Raw genomic sequence first — 21,776 nt, forward strand, 5'->3', positions numbered from 1 at the left:
GCGCGCCGCAGCGGTTTAGGCGCGCGAGCCTCCAAGATGGCAGAGCGGGTGTCTCCAGGAAAGTCGACAGACCAGGTGTGTCCCTTCCTCTTTAAAAAGCCCGGACGGAAAGGGGCTGCAGGCCGCAGAAAGCGTCGGGTGTGTGACCCGGAGCTCGGGGAAAGCGGTAGCAGTAGTGACGAAGGCAGCTCTGTGGTTCGACCAGAGAAGAAGCGGGCGACCCACAATCCAATGATACAGAAGACCCGCGGCAGCGGAAGGCAGAAGGCGGCCCACGGCAACTTCAGTAGCGAGGAGGAGGAGGAGGAGGAGAGTCTAGGTGTGGTCTACAGGTCCACCCGCTCGGCGAAGCCTGTGGGGCCAGAGGATATGGGGGCGACAGCTGTCTATGAGCTGGACACAGAGAAGGAGCGCGACGCCCAAGCCATCTTTGAGCGCAGCCAGAAGATCCAGGAGGAACTGAGGGGCAAAGAAGATGACAAGATCTATCGGGGAATCAATAATTACCAGAAATTCATAAAGCCCAAGGACACGTCTATGGGCAATGCCTCCTCCGGGATGGTGAGGAAGGGCCCCATCCGAGCCCCTGAGCATCTCCGAGCGACCGTGCGCTGGGATTACCAGCCCGACATCTGTAAGGACTACAAGGAGACTGGCTTCTGCGGCTTCGGAGACAGCTGCAAATTCCTCCATGACCGTTCAGATTACAAGCACGGTTGGCAGATAGAACGTGAGCTTGATGAGGGTCGATACGGTGATTATGAAGAAGAAAATTATGAAGTGGGAAGCGATGATGAGGAAATACCATTCAAGTGTTTCATCTGTCGTCAGACATTCCAGAACCCAGTCGTTACCAAATGCAGGCATTATTTCTGTGAAAACTGTGCACTACAGCATTATCGCACCACCCCGCGCTGTTACGTCTGTGACCAGCAGACTAACGGTGTCTTCAATCCCGCGAAAGAATTGATTGCTAAACTGGAGAAGCATCGAGCTGCAGCAGAGGGCAGTGCTTCTTAGATCTCAGGAGACCCCCATGGGGTCTAATCCTCATTACCTAGGTTTTCCATAATTGTCAAATCTCAAAATAAATATTTTGTTTTTCTTTTGGTAATCCTACGAACACCCCAAAACAACCATGATTAAAGGAATATCAAGATTTTCTAGACGGAATATAAAGTTTTGTTTTATATAAAAATGCTGCAAATTGAAGCAATATAGTTAAATTTTGAGAAACTCTTAACATAACCAACCCATGTCTAGATATATATCTTGAATCAAAATGGGTTAACATTCTAATGGGTCATGGTGATTTTTTGAAAAGACCAACGTTGCCACCTACTGGAAGAATAGATTTCAGACCTTTCAAAGAGGGCTGTTGAGGACTTCAAATTCAAAGGCAAAAGTTACAAGTTTATGGGAAAAATAAGATGATTCTGTGGAATTCCAAATGTGGAATAAATGAGACAGGCATAGGGGCCTATGAACTTCAAATTGGAGGTATACATTAGGGACATTTTACTGTGTATATAGAATTTGTTGTACAACTTGAAAAGAGACTAATTATATTTGGAGTATCAAAAAGTATTCAAGGCATACATTCTTAAAGAAAAAAGTGGATTTCTATCTGCCTAACAGAAGAAACATATATTGGAAATTGAAGTTATTATTTTTGTTACTTTTGATAATGTTCATTTTAGCAAATTTAACTTAGAGAATAAAAAAAGAAAATAAAAATAACTCCAGCCCCCACAATTATACAACCAAGAGATAACCATTGTTAATATTTTGGTGTAGTCTTTCCTTTGTTATTCTATGTTGAAATATAGTTTAAAATGTATGCTATTTTTTTAGAAGTAAAGTGATGTTTTACAAGTTGTTAACCTAATTTTTCACATCATATATTATGAATATATTTCAATGCTGTGGTATTTTCCTATAAAATCTTTTTGAATAAATGCATGGGATTCCATTGGATAGACATGAATTTATTAGTTCCTTTTCTGTAGGATATTTGGACTTTTTTCCTAATTTCTCACTATTATAAAGTATGATGTACATCTAAAGCATAAAGAAATTTCTATATCTGGGTGGGGTTGTGGCTCAGCGGTAGAGCACTTGCCTAGTGTGTGTGAGGCCTTGGGTTCAATCCTCAGCACCACATAAAAATAAATAAGTAAAACAAAGGTGTTGTGTCCAACCACAACTAAAAAATAAACATTTAAAAAAAACCCAATTTCTATATCTTTAATTAGTTTTTAGGATACTTCTTAGAATTGGAATATATAATTTAGGAACATGACATCAGTTGTGATGGGTACATGCCTATAGTCCCAGCTACACAGGTGGCTGAGGCAGGAGGATTGCTTGAGTCCAGGAGTTCCAGGCTATAGTGCAATATGCCTATTGGGTGTTCACACTAAGTTTGACATCAATATGGTGACCTGGAAATGGGACCAACAGGTTGCAAGTACTGATCAGTACTGAGATTGTGCCTGTGAATATTCACTGCCCTCCAGTTTGGGCAACATAGTAAGACCCCATCTCTGAAAAAAAGAACATGAACTTCTAACAATTTGTGATGTACATTGCCTGCTAATCACTTGAAAGATTTATTAATTATAGATTTTTGGAGAAGTCTAATGGTATATGAAAGGGCTATCACCACACTCTTTAATAGAAAGTATTTCTATAAATTCATGAGTTGACCTTAATTTTGAGGGGAGTATTGAAGGTTAAACTCAGGGAACCTTATCACTGACCTACATCCTCAGTCGTTTTTTTTTTTTTTTTTTTTTTTTTAATTTATTTTCGTTGGATGGACACAACACCTTTGTTTTATTTATTTGTTTTTATGTGGTGATGAGGATGGAATCCAGTGCCTCACACATGCTAGGCACGTGTTCTACCACTGAGCCACAACTTCAGCCCCTCAATTATCTTCATTTTTATTTTGAGACAGGGTTTCACCAAGTTGCTTAGGGCCTTTCTCAGTTGCTGAGGCTGACCTGGAACTCAGCCTCCTGAGTCACAGATTACAGGTATGCACCACCATACTCAGCTAAATTGATATATGTTTGAAAGTCTTTGACCATATGTGGCCATTTAAAAAGGTGTATTAAATTTTAGGAAGAAAGAAATACATCTGCTGGGCGCATGCCTGTAATCCCAGTGGCTTGGGAGGCTGAGACAAGAGGATTTCGAGTTCAAAGCCAGCCTCAGCAAAGGTGAAGTGCTTAGCAACTCAGTGAGACTCTGTCTCTAAATAAAATACAAAATAGGGCTGTGGCTCAGTGGGCGAGTGCCCCTGAGTTCAACCCCTGGTACCCCCCAAAATAAATAAAATGGTGCTCATTTAAAAAAAAAAAAATCTCAAAGAGATCATATAAAATGGAGATTTAGTGAGCAGAACAGAGATTACACAAAGGAAAATTGTTCCATATAGGAAGGACAGTTTTAGACATGATATTCACTAATTTATATATTAAACAGATACTATGCTAAGTACTTTACATGCATTATTTATTACTGAATCCTTACCAATCCCTATGAGGTTAGTACTATTACTATCCTCTTTTTATCCTGGCAACTTGAGACCATGTCAAACAGCTGGTGAGAGAGGAACCTCTTGACTTTATTGCCTTTCTTTTTTTTTTTAATTTTTTAGTTGTAGATGGACACAATATCTTTCTATTTTATTTATTTTTATGTGGTGCTGAGGATGGAACCCCCAGTGCTTCACACACGAGGGTGAGTACTCTACCACTGAGTCACACAACCCCAACCCTCCTTTCTTTTTCTTTAATTTTTTTCTTAGTTGTTGATAGACCTTTATTTTATTTATTTATACATGGTGCTGAGAATCAAACCCATTGCCTCACATATATCAGTCAAGTGCGCTACTGCTGAGCCACAGCTCCAGGCCTTTATTGCCTTTTTTTGTGGTATGAATGGTAAAGTATGCCAGATGCCTATTTTATTTATTTGTTTGTTTGTTTGTTTGTTTGTTTTTTGTGTGTTATGTGGTGCTGGGGGTTGAACCCAGGGGCTTGTGCATATAAGGCAAGCACTCTACCAACCGAGCTATATCCCAGCCCCTCAATCTTATTTTTATTATTTATTTTTTGCTGGTACTGGGATTTGAACCTGGGGGTACTCTACCTCAAGCTACATTTCCAGCCATTTTGAATTTTTAAAATTTGAGACAGGGTTTTACTAAGTTGCCCAGGTTGGCCTGAAACATGCCATCCTCCTGCCTCAGCCTCTGAAATGCTGGGATTCCAGGTATGTACTACCATGTTCAGTCAGACTTATTATTTCCAGTAATATAGACTTCAGGATCATCATTCTAAATTAGTTCATATTTCTTTACTTAAAATAATTTTATAGCCTTTTTTATTCTATATCATTTTAATAATAGAAGTAGTATCCACCCATGGGAATCATGGGGAGATATTTTTTAGATTGATATTAGGAAGAGTTTTTTTTTTTTTAATAGGAACTATTTGAGAAGAGTCTGATATATTAATGAGACTTGAATTAGTGATATTTCTGTCTCAAAACATTTTTCTCAGAAGGGATTCCTATATTAGGTGGGGGAATTATATAGTCTGACTCCTAACATACTTCCAATTCTTTTCTTTTGTTTTTAATTTCCCCACTGTGCAACTTGCTTCAGTGGCAGCAGCCTGCAGGCACAGGAGCCAGGCAATGGTTCAGGACCACAGTTTACTCTGGCATGGGAACATCCCTCCAATTCCAAAATTTTATGATTCCACATTTGAAATGATATTTGGAAAATATGATGAGAACAACTTATCTGAATGCCCTGAGAACTACTGATCATGAAAATCTTTTAAAAACTCAATACTGGGGCGGGGGTTGTGGCTCAATGGTGGAGCGCTTGCCTAACAAGTGTGAGGCACTAGGTTTGATACTCAACACTGAATATAAATAAATAAATTAAAGGTCCACTGGCAAAAAAAAAAAAATATATATATATATATATATATATATATATATATATATATAAATAAATAAAAAACAAAAAATACATAAATTATAAATTAAATTTTAAAACAAAAAATCCAAAAAAACACCTCAATACTGTTCTTATAAATCTGTAGAAGATTGAGGGAAATATGGTATATTCAGGGGTGAGGAAACTTAAATTTTTGTGTTCAGCACTAGGAAAATTAATGTTTATCAGAAAATGTTTCTATATTGGGAATGTTCTAGGAATATGTCCCAATCAACCCCATTTCCTATTGACCAGTTTTTGTTTTTTAAATTTTAGCTGAAGGAAAATTTAAGAAATACAGAGAAGAAACATCAGGAATCTCTTAGCAGATTGGAGAGCAGATTTTTTGAAGAAAAGGTAAGAATGTTAGGGTTAATTAAGAAATGTTTTGTTTACCAGAACAACATAAGTGTATATACATGCATTCTGAAATATACCAACCTTCCATTTGGCATTTTATTAGATTATTATCAATTCATAACAGATAAAAATAAGAGAAAACAAAACTTTTTAATATACAAATCTCAATGTTCCAGTCCTTTCCCCCCTTTCATTCATTTTCTTAATTTTTTTTCTTAATTTTTAAAATTTATTTTAACTGATAAATAAAAACAAAATTGTACATATTAATGGAGTACCATATAATGTTTCAATACATGTATACATGTTTAAATCAGGTTAAACAATAACCTATCTCCTCACACATTTATCATTTGTTTATGAGGAAAACTTTCAGAATCTTCTGTTTTTTGAAACTTACAGTATATTGTTGTTATTTATAGTTATATTACTGTGTAATAGCACCCCACCATCTTCTTGCTCCTAACTATAACTTAGCACTCACTGATCAACCCTTCTCCATCTCCCACACCACTCTCCCTGGCCTGAAATAGCCACCATTTTACTCTCAATTTCTGAGATCAACTGTTTTATTTATTTATTTTTTTTAAAAGAGAGAGAGAGAATTTTAATATTTATTTTTTAGCTTTTGGTGGACACAACATCTTTGTTTATATGTGGTGCTGAGGATCGAACCTGGGCTGCACGCATGCCAGGCAAGCACACTACTGCTTGAGCCACATCCCCAGCCCAACTGTTTTAGATTCCACATAGGAATGAGATCCTACATTACTTGTCTTTCTGGGCCTGGCAAACTTCCCTAAGCATAATGATCTCCATTTCATCCAGATCATTTAATTTTATTTATGTTGTATTATTATGTTGTATTTTCGGCCACACAAAGAATTTCATTCTTTGTAAGGCTGAAAAAATACTCCATTGTGAATATGTACCACATGCTCTTTATCCATTCATCAATTGATAGACACTTAAGTTGTTCTCAAGAAGGATTGTCATTTTATAAAGGCTTCAAGTCTCAGCTTGGTATTCCCCTGGTACAATTAAAGCTACCTCTGTCCCTATATAGGGGAGAGGGAATTGGAGAAATCACTCTAGTGTGAGCATGAAAATGTTTGCCTAGTCTAGTGGAGCCAAGGATGTTAATAAAAGGGGGCTCAAAAATGTTTCTTAGCACATCACAAACTTCCTGGCTTCTCTGGGTCTCTGAAGTTAATTCTCCAAATTATAGGAAGTATGTTGGAATACTTTTCTTTTTTTGGGAGGGGGGTTTGTTTTTGTTTTCAGAGGCTGTATGATTTTAATTTATTCTTTTAATTGTTTCTTTAATTTTTCATTCTTAGGAAATAATTGAGGTAGATTCAGAAATTGATAGGGATGTAGGGAGTTGAGGGTGGGGCAAATAAGTATTCATGAAGTTTAGGTAAAAGGAATTACTTTGAAAAGTGGTTAGGGTTAGTTCAGTGGAAGATTGTGTGCTTAGTATGTGTGAGACTCTGGCTTCCATCCCCAACACACCACACACACAGTGGCTCTAGGTTTCTAGTTTGTGTATGGAATTACCTAAAGGGAGTAAGACGGGAGCAGCACCCTGGTGCTTTCCCTCTGAGACTTTTCCTGGAATGGCCAGGAATAGGATGCTCTCAGTTGCATTTCCCTTCTACTCCACCCCAATCTGATCTCTTTAGAAGTACTTGGTCAGTTTACAGAATACCTGAGTAATGTGCTTATATAAATAGGATTATTCTGAGAGTAGATGGCTCCTGGTCTTTCTCTCATGGTTGCAATATGATGACAATAGCTTCAATCTTTCTTTGTGTTTAAGGCAAGAATGAGGGGATCCTCCAGATGTATCTGCCCCTTTTATCTGGAAGCCATAATACATTTCCTAGAGCTTTTAGCAGATTTCTTCTTAGATTTCATTGGCCAGAACCATGTTATAAAGGTTGCTGGGAAAGTGAATGTTTTGTTTTTTCGGCCACTAGTAGCATTAGGAAGGAAAAAGGAAGATGGGAATTAAGTTTAACTGGTCATCCTCAGCAATATCTGCCTCGCCCTGTTGTTACAGATTTCATGGGTATTTCTCTACTGGTTTGAATTCCAGAGCTGCTGCTTCAGAAGGCATTGGGCTTTCCAATAGGTCTGTCATTCATCTCATGCTTTGCACGCTCCACCTGGTCGTATATGATTTCCCCAGATCATTGTTGTTTGATTTGATTTTGTTTTCCCATTTATTCCTTTCTGTTTCTTTTGATTTATTTATTTTTTCAAAACATTACAAAGCTCTTGACATATCATATTTCATACATTTGATTCAAGTGGATTATGAACTCCCATTTTTACCCCATGTACAGATTGCAGAATCACATCGGTTACACATCCATGTTTTTACATACTGCCATACTAGTTCCTTTCTGTTTCTTGAACCACAAAGTTCTGCTTACTTCCATGTTTTTGTGCTTGACTACTGCCTCTTCCTGAGATGTTCTTCTTTAAGCTATGGCTCATTCTCTAGAGCTCAAATGTCATTTCCTCAGAGATTTCCTATACTCCAGCCTAAAATGACCTCCCCCAGTTACTGCCTCCCTTATTACTCCCATGTATTTCATGTATAGCTCTTATCAGAGCCTATTTATTCTCTTATTTATTTGACTACTCACTAGGGAGGCTATATAACATCAGATTGCCTATGTACGAATCTTTGCTCTGCCACTTCCTGACAATATAATTTTGGGAAAGCCATTTATTTCTCTTTTCCTAGGTCACTGTTTCTGGGGATAATAATATTATCTATTTCATAGTGTTATTGTGAAAAGTAAATAATAATCGTTAATCTCTTAGAACTGTTGTTGAAGATATAACTATTTTAAACTGACCATTTTCTTTTTTTAGCACCGACTAGAAAAAGAGGCTGAAAAGAAGATAGTAACGCTGGCAGAGAGAGCCCACCATGAAGCTGTGACGTAAGAGATTGCTGCCTCTTTTTTCAAATAAGCCTCTCTTCTTTGCTAGTCTACTTTCTTTCTTTTGGTGGCAGATTGGGAATCAAGCCCAGGGCCTTGTGCATGCTAGGCAAGTGCTCTAATACTGAGCCATATACTCAGACCTTTTTTTTTTTTTTTTGACAATACTGGTGTTTGAACATAGGGCCTCACACTTGCTAGGAAATCACTGAGCTATATCCCTAGCCATCTTTATTTCATTTTGAGATAGTGTTTTGCTAAGTTGTCAAGACTGACCTTTAATTTGTGATCTTCTTGCCTCACTTTCCCAAGTGTCTGGGTTTATAGGCATGTACCACTGCACCTGACTTCTTTTTATCTTCTTGTCTTCCACCTCCTCTTCTGGCTTGCCTTTTTCAAATGTTCTGGTCTATTCTCCCTAACTGTTCTCTTTATGTTCTCTACTCCTTTCCCTCTAACCATTCTGTAATAGCATGGTGTGGTAGAGAGAATCTGGGCCTTGAAGTTAGACTTTGGTTCTCAATATGTATACTTTTTTTTGGTAGCAGATTGAACTCAGGGACACTCAACCACTAAGCCACATCCCCATCCCTATTTTATATTTTATTTAGAGACAGGGTCTCACTGAGTTGCTTAGAGCCTGGCTTTTGCTGAGGCTGGCTTTGAACTCATGATACTCCTGCCTCAGCCTTCCCAGCTGCTGGGATTACAGGAGTATGCCACTGTGCTCAGCTATTTAACTTTCTTGAAATTTTTCTTCATCTAAAAATGGGGTTAATAATAGCTGGGTGTTGTGGTGCACATTTGTCATTCTTGTGACTTATGAGCTTGAGGCAAGAGGATCCTGAGTTCAAAGCCAGCTTCAGCAACTTAGTAAAGCCTTAAGCAGCTTAGTGAGACCCCCTTCTCAAAAACTAAAAAGGGGCTGGGGATGTGGCTCAATGGTTAAGTATCCTAGGTTATATCCCCAGTACCAAAAAATAAAAATAAATAAATAAATAGATAAATAAAAATGGGGCTAATAATAGTAGATTTGCAGGATTGTTATGAGATGTATTAGTGGAAGCAACACTAAGGTATCTTATATTAACTATTGAACTCCCAGGTCTCAATGGTTTATTTCTTGTTTCTGTAACAATCCAATGTGGATTGGGCAACTCTTCTCCAGTGGTGATTCAGGAACCTGGGATGATTTCATTTTGTACCTCTGCTGTTTTGGAGTTCTTCAGTTGTCATCTGGATAGGAGAGAGCATGGGAAACTCAACAACTGAAAGTAACACATCACTTTGCACTTTCCTATAGGGTGAGAACTTTGTAACAAGATTCCCACCTAACTATTGAGTATCTATCATAAGCTGCTAGGCAAGTGCACTACTACTGAACTACATTTCTGGCCCAGTGATTGTCATTATTAATGTTAGAGAATAAAACAATCATTGTTCTCATTTGATAATATCGAAAACTTGGGCCTATATTTTGTAATCTTATATCTCTTTTAGGCAATTGAATGCTGCTGGAAGAAATGTTTTTAAAGAGAATATTTGTCTCCAGAAAGCTCTCACATACCACCTGAAGGAAGCTGATGCTCTACAAAAAAACTCTGAGAAGTTGCAAGAGAATCATACTTTCCTTTTACATCAAAAGGTTCCCACTCTCATTTACACTGTTTCCTAGTTTTTTTTTTAATGATTGAGTTGATGAATATCAAGAATTGACTAATTTAAGGATACAGAAGGACAATAGGACCATTTTTTTTTTCTGTCTGGATGCTGCAGTTTCCTTATCTGAAAAGATGAATTAGTGAATTGTTGTAGGGACAGACATGGCAAGGCATTGAAGATAGCAAGAAACAGTTTTATTTGGCTGCAGCCAGGTTCAGAGGGCACAGCTTTTGCTATAATCAATTAATCCCCTGAACCCCAAGTTCAGGTAGTTTCAGAATCTTATACCCAGCATATAAGGGGAGAGGCTCAGAAGTTCACAGTCTGCAGAAGTTTATATAAAAGCAGCTTTTCCTTTCTCTGTTTTGGGCAAGTTAACTCTTCAAGGACAACCTCCGAGAAGGGGAGAGCTTTTTCTCCCCTTTCTTTCCTTCCCCTTCCAGCTGTTACCATGGATCCTAATTGGTATCTTCTCTTATTTTTAAAAAAATATTTATTCTTAAGTTTTAGGTGGATACAACATCTCCATTTTACATTTATGTGGTTCTGAGGATCGAACCCAGTGCCTTGTGCATGTTAGGCGAGTGCTCCACCACTGAGCCACAACCCCAGCCAAGTATCTTCTCTTATGCTAGGAATATAGACATCTCTGTGAAGCCTAGCTCAAGGCCAGAGGCCTTTTTTGCACATTTCTATAAACTACTATACTGGATACATGTTTGTGAAAAACTAGTAATGGGGTGTCCAGCACCTGGAGTGTTGATTTCTTCCCTGTCAGTGGCCAAGTAAGATAGGGAAACATGAAAATAGAATGTTTATCTAAATTGAACTCTTTTGTATAGACTCTTTTGTTGACAGTCCTAAAATCAGCCATTGTGAAGATTTCTGGAGAAGCCCAGTTAAGACTTTTCTGTGGAGAAAGGGGGTGCCACTACAGAATAATTTATAAGAAGCATTATACTTGACTTTATAAATATGACTCTTATCAGAAACATAAATATGATTCTTATTGCCTACTACCTTTAGAATATTCATTTTCCTTTGAGTATAGTTGATTCCTGAATCACCTAAGAATAAGTTTGACTGTAACGGACATGACATCTGTGGCATCACCACATGAGGACCCCTGATGGTAAGCAATCCAGAACAGGAATGGTAGTGCAACAAAATCAAAAGATATTTAGCTTCTTTAACTCTTCTCTGCAACATGTGGCTTATAGCCTCAAAGTTAACTCATGGCCAAGGTGGCTGCTGGAGCTCTAACCATTATTCTAAACAGAAGGAAGGGGAAGGACAACAAGAAAAAAAGTACCCTTTTAGATTTAGAGGTCTTCCTGGAAATCTCACACGTATTTCCACTTATATCTCATTGACCAGAATTTCAATATGCTGAACTACAAGGAAGGCTTGGATTTTCAGCTGGCTCTACTTCCTTCCTTAATAAAATTGGGGTTTTATTATTAAGGAGCAAAGAAAAATGGAAAATGAATACCAGAATAGGCAACTAGGAGACTACCACAAGTTCCATTACATAGCCATTAGTTTTGTTGATTTTATTTTTTTTAATTTATTTTTTAGTTATAGGTGGACACAGTATCTTTGTTTATTTTTATGTGGTGCTGAGGATCGAACCCAGTGCCTCATGCTTGATAGGCAAGCGCTCTACCTCTGAGCCACAACCTCAGCCCCTTATTGATTTAGATAATATAAAATATTTAACCTTTCAGAATTTTAGAGGAAGTTTGAAACTTCATAATCAGTAAAATCACATTTCCAGACAAGGGTCTTAGGGTGTTTGTTACTTTCTTTACACATAAATATTAAAATAATCCTTCTTACCCTTGTATCAAACTCAAATCTCATGAAATAATGGAAATTAGTTTGAAATGATTAAAGAACTCTCCCTTCTTTCATCTGTTTTTAGGAGATCAATGATCTATTGATTAAGGAAAAGATTTTGCAACTTACTCAGCAGAGAACACAAATCCAAGTTCTTCGAAAGAAGGTGGTAAACTTGGAGAAGGCTTTGAGTTTTATGACCAAAGAGTTTGAGACTGAAGTTTCAAAACTGCAGCAACAGGCAATTATAGAGAACCAAGCAGGTCGGGGGGAAATTGACAAGCTGCAACACCTTCTTCAGCTGAAAGACAAGGAAATGAATCGTGTGAAGAAGCTGGCCAAGAACATCCTGGATGAGAGAACAGAAGTGGAAAGATTCTTTTTAGATGCTCTACATCAAGTGAAGCAACAGATCTTACTCAGCAGAAAGCATTATAAGCAGATAGCACAAGATGCTTTCAATGTAAAAATGAGAAAGGCATATGCAGGAAAAACAGAATATCCTCTAATCAGGACATTTGATGGCAGAGAACACAGCACCAATAGTGTGAATCAGGATCTTATGGAGGCTGAAAAATGGTACTGATTAACACTTTTTATTATCTTTTGTACAGTCATTTTTTTTGCCCTTTGATGAAATAAGAACTCAGAAAAGTTTAGTTTGATAATCAATTAGAATAGATTTCTCAGCAAGTTACTTGAGTTGGGAATTGATTTAACTTTGCAATCCTTATTCAGCAGAGTATGAGGAGTTTAGTATGTATTCTTAGTAGGTACCCTATTTTTCTTTCTTTCTTTTTTTTTGGTGGGGGGTGTTCTGGAGATTGAACTTAGGGGCACTCTGGCCACTAAGCCACATCCCCAGCCCTATTTTGTATTTTATTTAGAGACCAGGTCTCACTGAGTTGCTTAGTGCCTTGCCATTGCTTATGGTGTCATTGAACTTGAAATCCTCCTGCCTCAGGCTCCTGAGCTTCTGGGATTATAGGTGTGCACCACTGTACCTGGACTCTTATTTTGTTAAAATTAGAAATTAGTTATAAAGGCTTCATTAGATTTAAGTTAAACATTTTTGATAAGCATAGGTTTCGCAGATATTTTGTACTACTTCCTTTGCTATCTTGAGATGAAAACAATAATATCTAACCATATAGATTTTTATTTTTATTTTTTGGTACTGGAGATTGAATCCAGGGGTGCTTTATACCAAGCTATATCACCAGCCCTTTTTATTTATCTGTTTATTTATTTTTCGAGACAGGGTCTCACTAAGTTGCTTAGGGCCTTTCTCAGTTGCTAAGGCTGGCCTCAAACTTGCTGTCTTCCTGCCTTAGCTTCCGTAGTTGCTGAGATTATAGGCAGCCCATGCTATCTTCAAACTTATGATCCTTCTGCTTCAGTCTCCCCAGTAGCTGGGATTACAGATGTGTACCACCATACCCAGCCAGTCCCCTACAATTAATTTTGAAGTGACTAATTTGTAGGTGTTTTTTAATTTTGTAGCTATTGGGAAGATTGGATGTGCCAGTGGCCTCTGGAAGCTTCTGAAAAGATGATGATACTTTTAAAAAAACATATATACTAATATTATAATGTATTATCTTATTGTCACATTCAGAATGCCACTTTTAATACAAAGCAATTGACTATAATTGTTCCTTTTTTATTTAATAAGTAACTTGAATCTCTACTGTACATAAGGCAGTTTCCCATACACCTTTTTTCTACTGTATACTGTTATAAAATTTCAGAGGAGGTTAAACGATTCCCCACATTGTTATTGCAGAAACTGTGCTTTTCCTTTTCTGCCTTCTGTGTAATATTTTTGCTACTGGGCAACTTATCACCTCTACCAGCATGGCTGAAGTGGTGTTTAAAATATTGCATCATCAGGGGGCTGGAAGTGTAGCTCAGTGGTAAAGCATGTGCAGAACATGTTCAAGGCCCTAGCTTCAATCTGCAGCAACTATTTAAGAGGCAGATTGGAAGGACAACTGAAGTATATGGTAATCAGAAGGTAAAACCTAAAACTTTCAGGGCTGTGGGTATAGTTCAGTGGTAGAGCGCTTGCCTAGCATGAGGGAGGCTCTGGGTTTGATCTTCAGCATTGCATAAAAATAGATAAATAAAATAAAGGCATTGTGTCCGTCTACACTAAAAAAATTTTATATTAAAAAAACCCCTAAACTTTCAGGTTTTGCTCTCATGTACACCTATAAATCCAGCTATTTGAGAGACTAAGGTAGGAATACTGCAAGTTCAAGGCTAGCCTGGACAACTTAGTGAGACCCTAAAATAAAAAAAGATAAAAATTTTTTTAGCTGGGTGTGGTGATGCATACCTGTAATCTCAGCAGCTAGGGAAGCTGAGGCTTTTAAGGCTAGCCTCAGCAACTGAGTCCTTAAGCAATTTTTTTTTTTTTTGGTACTGGGGATTGAATTCAGGGACACTCAAACCCTGAGCCACAACCCCAGCCCTAATTTTTGTATTTTAGAGACAGGGTCTCACTGAGTTGCTAAGCACCTTGCTGTTGCTGAGGCTGGCTTTGAACTCTTGATTCTCCTGACTCAGTCTCCCGAGCTGCTGGAATTACAGGTGTGCGCCCAGTAGCCCTAAGCAATTTAGTGAGACCCTGTCTCAAAACAAAAAATCAAAAGGGCTGGGAATGTAGCTCACTGGTAAAGCATCTCTGGGTTCAATCCCCAGCACAAAAAATAAATTTAAAAACTTTTTAGCTCAAGATAAAAAAATAAAAAAGGATGGAGGTATAACTTAGAGATATGGCACCCCTGGGTTCAATCCCTAATACTGCAGAACAAAAAAAAAAAAAAAAGGAAAAACAAAACATCAACAACAACAAACTAATCCCTCTGACTTAAATGTAAAATATTTCCTGAATTATACAACATAAATACACATTAGCTTTTACAAATAGCAAGTAGACTGGAAAAGTTATAGTATAGATAAAGACCTGCCTGAAAAGCTTAGCTGCATCCTTATTTAGAGGTAAAGAAAAATAGATTATAATTTAATTTCCATGTTATTTTCCAGATTTACTTTTTATCACTCTGTTTTCTCAGTTAGGTTTTTTTTTTTTAAAGAAATGTTAAAAAAATACCTATCAATAATCTCAACAAATAACTTTTTTCTTGTTCCCTTTGTCTTTGAAGTATATATAAATACATAATGCTATATTACAACATTCTATTTTGCTTATTTGCTTAATGTTTGAGTACAAATCTTTTTCATGTTGTTATAGTTCTTGTCATTTTCATCTTAATGACTACATAACATTTTGGGTTGTCTACTATATTAATAACCTTTTCAATTTTGTGATTTTTGTAATGGATATAGTTTATAGTCATTATATAGTATTCAGTTATGGTATGGATTTTTTCTTACGTTTACATATTTTTTAAATTTATTTTTTAGTTGTAGTTGGACACAATACCTTCATTTATTTATTTTTATATGGTGCTGAGGATCGAACCCAGGGCCTCACATGTGCTAGGCGAGTGCTCTATGGCTGAGCCACAAACTCAGCCCCATACTTCATATTTTTTAACAAGAAAAGATGTTTACTTTGACTACATTTTTCCTTTTCACTTTTTTTTCCCTTTGAATTCTTTAGGACAAGTACTGAAAGAAATGTGGATATTGCAGATTTGACCTGGGAGCAGAAGGAAAAAGTCTTGAGATTGCTCTTTGCAAAAATGAATGGTTTTATTCCTAGGTAATTTCCTACTTCTACAGTGAAATACCAGTGTTATTGAACTTAGAAACCACATAGGAACAATGAATTTATTCTTAGAATTAAAAGGAATACATAGCTGGGCGTAGTGATGCATGCCTGTAATCCCAGTGACTCAGGAGGCTGAGGCAGGATGATCGATAGTTCAAAGCCAGCCTCAGCAACTTAGCAAGGCCCTAAGCAATTCAGTGAGAGCCTGTCTCTAAATAAAATACAAAAAAGGGCTGGGGCTGGGACTCAGTAATTAAGCGCTCTTGAGTTCAATTCCAGGTCCTCCCCCCGCCCCCCCAAAAATTAAGGACTAGAAAAACTAAAAGGGCTAAAAGGGTTCTACTGCTTAGCTACTGTAACTCTAAGAGATAAGGAATAGGAATGAGGAGACATGAAGACAAAAGATGACTTGGAATTAAAGGGGGAAAATTATCTTAGATATTTAGGATGATGTTTACCATAATGCTTGCTAAGTTACATTGCTCAACTAAATGTATAGCATCTTCAGAAAAGCATAGAAACTGTTTAGGTTTTATTGGTTTTTAAAAATAAGTAAATAATTTAAAGGTGATTATTCATCAAGGGACTCTCTAATATAAGAGATATAGAAGGGAAAACAGAAATCCACAGGTATTCCAATAATCCCTTTTTTATGTATTTTTTTTAGTTGTAGATGGACACAATACCTTTATTTTATTTATTTATTTTTTTATGTGGTGCTGAGGATCGAACCCAGTACCTCACACATGTGAGGCAAGTGCTCTACCACTAAGCCACAGACCCAAGCCCCTCCAATAATTCCTTTTGATGATTAGTTTCTCCACTGTGTTTTATCCACTGTTTTTGTGGTATTGGGTTCAATCCTCAGTACCACAAAAACAAAACAAAACAAAACCAGAAAGCCAGTTTGAGATAAAGTTTTAAATTTTATTTAATCTATCTCTTAATTCACCTAACTTATACATATTGAGTACATGCTATTTATTGAGGATATAGTGTTGAACAGGTAAGGACATCACACCTAATCTCAATGACTTTATGCTCTATATGGGAGAATAAAGGCTTGAGCTGATTTTTTTTTTTGGGGGGGTAACCAAGGATTGAACCCAGGGGTGTTTACCACAGAGCCACAGACCCTCCCCAGCCCTTTATGTTTTTATTTATTTATTTTGAGACAGGGTATCACTAAATTGCTTAGGGCCTCACTAGCTTGCTAAGGCTGGCCTTGAACTTGCACTCCTCCTGTCTCAGCCTCCTGAGTCCCTATAATTATAGGTGCAACACTTTACTCAGCTAAGTTAACTTTTTCCTATTCAAGAAATATAGCTAGAGATCTAGGCCTCTAGTTCCATACTATATGTTATTTTCAGCCTTGGAGAAACAAAGGAATTAGAGTAAAAGAGTTCAAACCCAAGCAATGAACTTGAACCTGACTCATAATGGAAGTAAGTTTAAGCCTGTTGAAACTTCATGCCAGCATTAGATAAAAGAACAATAAGACAGGAATAGATGGTAGAATGTTGAAAAGATTGAGAAAACTCAAACCAGATGGGGGAGTAGTTAGATGATAAAAGGTCAACCAAGGCAAGTGGAATGATTATGAAGTTGGTTAAGAGTTCATAGTTGATAGTAGTACATGGTTGTGAATCCAACAGTACAGTACATTTATTTGTGATTGATCTTAGTGGGGATAATCAATAACTGGCTACAATAAATCAATGCATTAGTAACTACTTAGGTCTTTAGATACTTTAGTGTCTAAAGTATTCTTTCACATATTACCATTAGACTATTTAGTCAGATTTTCAGTGTTTTATGCTGCTTTCAAAGGCATCTAATTGAAAACAAGTTTTAGGAATGGGGTATGTATCTGTTGAGATATCAATGTACCATCCTTTTTGTCTCTATTAAACTCACTTAAATTAGAAAATTTGTGATATATTTATTCCTGTTCTAAAACTCAAAATTTAAAACTTTCCAAAATTTAAAGAAAAAAAAATTTCTTACTGGGCCTATCTCCTCACTGAATAATCTTTCTGTGGTCTGAATTTCTCTTTGTGAAAGGGAATTTTTCTGGACATTTTTGTTGGTACTCTGGTTCAAACTTGCCCTTTTCCACTATTAGCTGTTGTATAGGGCTGGGGTATAGTTTCAGTGGTAGAGCACTTGCCTAGCATGCATGAAGCCCTAGGTTCAATTTCCCACTGTTCCCCTCCCCAAACAAACTCTTGTATGAGTACCTTCATTATGATCATCTCCATAAATATTTCCATTTCTTAAATTCACCTCAACTTTCAAACAAATATATTAGTTTGCCTAACACGTTTTATGTGTGTAAAAATTCATTTTGAAAATAAGAAGTCCATCCAATTGAAGTATTTCACTTGTCTCTTAATAGTTGAAATATAAGGATACAAGGAGACACTGTCTCATTGTTTGTTGAATTTTACTCACCACAGGAAATACAACCAGTCTTCTAGGACTTCAGTTCCAGATTTCTTTGTTTCTGACAGTAGAGAATTGAAAGGATTTGGGTAAGATCTCTCCTGACAATGTCTCAAATGTGAGCCAGATCACAATGGCTCTTGCGGGCATTTGACATTACTCAAGTTGAGTGAGAATAATATGATGAAGTTGCTGTTCTGAACCACATCCCAGGTATGGATATTGGCAGTACTCATTATTTTGTCATTATTACAGGGATGAAAGTAAACTTCAAGATCAAACCTTTATCACCCAGCAAGTTGAAGTATCAGACTCTAGTGAAATGACATCATCCAATACAAAAGGATCTCAGGAGTCCAAGAAAGTAAGGAGTCTGTAATCTAATTGAGTGATACATACAGCTATTACCTTTCCCCATGCAGCTTCTTGCTAACCCTTAGTTGTTTTCTCTACTGGCTATCTAGGAGCTTTCAGGGATCAGTGAAATGAATAACAAATAGCACTAGTATGAGATACTAGAAATTTTTATAATAATCACACTAACGCTGGAAATACAAAATACAAATGGATATGTATCTCTTTTAGTGTAGAAAACCTGTAGATTACATTTGAAATAAGTAGCCTACTGGTGTGGTGGCATACTCCTGTAATCCCAGTGTCTAGGAGGTTGAAGCAGGAAGATCAAAGTTCAAGGCCAGCCTCAGAAACTTAGTGAGGCCCTAAGCAACTTAGTGTGAGACACCTGTCTCAAAATAAAAAATAAAAAGATCTGGAGATGTAGCTCAGTAGCAAAGCACCCCTGCCAGTACCAAAAAAAAAGGAAAAGAGCAGTATAGTCAAAATGTATACTATCTGTTATATAAACACAAACATAATGACATTACTCTTAACTTTGGACATAGGGTGAGAAGTCTATGTCCAAGTCACTACAACCTAGGGGACAAAAGCATTATAAGGAATTATGGCACCATTAAAAGAAAAAAGACAGATTTCTTTCTTTTTAGGAGCTTTTTATTTGTAATTTGTTATGAATAATCAATTAGCAGAATGTACAATCTGAGAAAGTTCAAATGAAGCCATATCAGATCAAAAAAGAGAAAAATATTGAATTCTTTAGTTGCTACTAACATGAACACAACTGTACACTTTTGAATAGCAAGTAGTTAGCCAAATGAGTTTATTCCAATGAGAGCAACACAATTCTGATTAGTCAGTATTTTTTAAAAAGTGATTTTCCTTAAATGTAAGGAAAATGTTAGGAATCTTCGTGGTTATGTTTAATTCCACTTGGAATTTAGGCAATAATAAATTTTTATTCAACCCAGTCTGAAGTTGTTGGATTGTATTAAATATCAGCTGTGTTTTATAAGACAGAAAACAAGGGGCAATTGTATTCTCAAACTATAAATTTCTATTGCCTCACTTGTAGGGAGGCAGAAAAAACAAACAAAAACCCAGAGTAAGGTTCCGAGTGTATTTTGTTTCAGTCACCTTAAATTATTGAAGGTTCTGACATTCTATCCATGCACAACATTTTCAAAGTACTTCACACTCCATAACTCCCCATGGAGTAGGGTAGCACTAAATGACTAATGGAGAAACAGAAAAATAAATGATACCATCTGGCTAAGGGATTATGCCATCAGAGCCAGAAGTCTTCCCCTAGTTCAGAGAGCACATTAACTTCAATTCTAATTTCAAGATTAGATATAGTGGCACATGCCTGTTAGACTCAGGAGGACAAGACAGGAGGATTGCAAGTTTAAGCCAAGCCCCCCAAATTTAACAAGACCCTCAGCAACTTAGTAAGACCCTGTCTCAAAATCAAAACTAAAAAGGACTGGGGATGTAGCTCAGTGGTAAAGTATCACTAGGTTCAATCCCATCTGCCACCAAAAAAAAAAAAAAAAAAAGACATATCAAAGAAACAAAGGTTAAAGGCAGCTGAATTAACCGAAGACTGTCAAAGCATTTCTTCTTCACTATTTTAAGTAATGAAAAATTTAGAAATTTATTAGGCCCTAATCAATCACATGAGGAGTTCTCTCAGTAAAAAGTATCACTAATGAGAAATCCAGGCAAAAAGAAAGAGTAATATATAAAATTTGGTAAGCCAGGTATGGTGGCTGGCACATGCCTGTAATTCCAGTGACTCAGGAGGCTGAGGCAGGAGGATTGCAAGCTCAAAGCCAGCCTCACTAACCTAGTAAGGTGCTAAGCAACTTAGTAAGACCTTGTCTCAAAATAAAAAATAAAAATACTGGGGACATGGTTCAGTGGTTTAGCACCCCTGTGTTTAATGTTTGGTACCAATAAAATAAAATATTTTTTTTAAAAAAAATTGGCAAATAACAGAATATATGACTTGTTTAAGGCAAGAATCTAACATGGTTTTGTGGGTGGAACCCTCCTTGATTTCTGGGTCTAAAATAACTTTTGAAAGAATTTTCTAAGAAAATTATTGCATCTGAATTAATGACTGAAGTACTGATAAATGATTGAAGTAACTCTGACAATTAACATTTGGCACATAAAACATTGATTTATCCATTGTACACTGAGGTATTCTTGAGATTTGATTTTAAGAAGCAGGAACCAGAACAATTATAGAATTAGTGGTCATGAATCACAGGGACAACAAAGTGGCATTGAGCAGAAAAGAAAGCAGTGATCACATTGTTGGGATAAATAGAAATGGATTATACCTATGTAGTGAGGGAATGGGCAAGCAGCTCAGGAAATCTTGGCAGAGGGGTTTTGCCCACTGGCACTGATGAAGGGCTGTGTTTAAAGCTCCACCAGAGGTTCATGAACTAGTTCTGTCCTGTTTTCTCATCCAAGGGTTCTTCACTGACCTTACCCTCCTTTGGGTCATTAAAAAAAGGGGAAAAGGTTTTAGAAAACAGATAACTAAGCTCTTATTCCAGATAGCATTATAGTTACAAGAGTTGCCTTCAAAGCAGAAATAAGAAGAGCAAGTTAGTGTTACATTAGGGGTCTCCCGACAGCAAATTTGAAGGGGCCAAGAGTCCTGAGAAAGAGTTGAACAACAACATATTCTAATCCCAAGCATCTGATCTGAGCAAAGTTGACAAATGAAGTTGGTCAAGAGTGAAGGGAGATTTCTCAGGACAACTGAGTCTTAGAGAAACTTAGTTCTAACGGCCCATGGTAGGCATGACTACAGCAGGTGAGGAAAGAGTAGCATCTTCTTCTTTCCATTGAGAAGTGATGGTCTTTAGCTGAGTGTAGAACTGGATGCCCTAAAGACAGCAAAGAAAATGACAAAAGAGAGTTAACATATACTTCTGGTGGGGAAAGTCATGATTCTTCTTTGAAAGGACTTTTTTTTTTTAATTTTTTATTGTTGGCTGTTCAAAATATTACATAGTTCTTGATATATCATATTTCACACTTTGATTCAAGTGGGTTATGAGCTCCCATTTTTACCCCACATACAGATTGCAGAATTACATCAGTTACACATCCATTGATTTACATATTGCCATACTAGTGTCTGTTGTGTTCTGCTGCCTTTCCTATCCTCTACTATCCCCCCTCCCCTCTTCTCTCTCTGCCCCCTCTACTGACATTCATTTGTCCCCCTTGTATTATTTTTCCCTTTCCCCTCACTTCCTCTTGTATGTACTTTTGTATAACTCTGAGGGTCTCCTTCCATTTCCATGCAATTTCCCTTCTCTCTCCCTTTCCCTCCCACCTCTCATCCCTGTTTAATGTTTGGCTTCTT

The 21,776-nt window shown here is 37.1% G+C and overlaps 3 protein-coding genes and 1 long non-coding RNA gene across 9 annotated transcripts in view; 2 read left to right on the forward strand and 2 right to left on the reverse strand.

The window, feature by feature from the left end:
• Positions 1-21,776, forward strand: part of Bbof1 (basal body orientation factor 1) — a 47,800-nt gene that overhangs the window by 16,920 nt on the left and 9,104 nt on the right. For 2 of the 4 annotated variants that reach the window (XM_015493917.2, XM_048798975.1), the window contains 7 exons: positions 5,297-5,377; positions 8,270-8,340; positions 9,841-9,985; positions 11,927-12,420; positions 15,473-15,574; positions 18,043-18,117; positions 18,284-18,392. In XM_015493917.2, the coding sequence (XP_015349403.2) occupies positions 5,297-5,377; positions 8,270-8,340; positions 9,841-9,985; positions 11,927-12,420; positions 15,473-15,574; positions 18,043-18,117; positions 18,284-18,392 (1,077 nt within the window). The remainder of the gene's footprint in view (positions 1-5,296; positions 5,378-8,269; positions 8,341-9,840; positions 9,986-11,926; positions 12,421-15,472; positions 15,575-18,042; positions 18,118-18,283; positions 18,393-21,776) is intronic. The other 2 variants (XM_048798974.1, XM_048798977.1) reach the window with 2 other exon arrangements.
• Positions 7-1,987, forward strand: LOC107149138 (E3 ubiquitin-protein ligase RNF113A-like). Its single transcript, XM_015493907.1, has one exon. The coding sequence runs from the start codon at positions 37-39 to the stop codon at positions 1,018-1,020; it is 984 nt and encodes a 327-aa protein (XP_015349393.1). The 5' UTR covers positions 7-36; the 3' UTR covers positions 1,021-1,987.
• LOC125615319 lies at positions 12,022-18,761 on the reverse strand. The gene is made up of 2 exons (XR_007345899.1): positions 18,038-18,761; positions 12,022-12,142 (listed from the first exon to the last, which is right to left on the reverse strand). It is a non-coding gene; the product is annotated as an uncharacterized LOC125615319 (long non-coding RNA).
• The window catches only part of Aldh6a1 (aldehyde dehydrogenase 6 family member A1), a 27,026-nt gene continuing 24,267 nt past the window's right edge, over positions 19,018-21,776 (reverse strand). For all 3 annotated transcript variants that reach the window (XM_048798978.1, XM_015493927.2, XM_015493933.2), the window contains one exon: positions 19,018-21,291. In XM_048798978.1, coding sequence (XP_048654935.1) covers positions 21,187-21,291 — 105 coding nt within the window. In that variant the 3' untranslated portion in view covers positions 19,018-21,186. The remainder of the gene's footprint in view (positions 21,292-21,776) is intronic.

The sequence above is a fragment of the Marmota marmota genome, unplaced genomic scaffold, assembly GCF_001458135.2.
Source record: "Marmota marmota marmota unplaced genomic scaffold, marMar, whole genome shotgun sequence".
NCBI classification, from domain to species: Eukaryota; Metazoa; Chordata; class Mammalia; order Rodentia; family Sciuridae; genus Marmota; species Marmota marmota.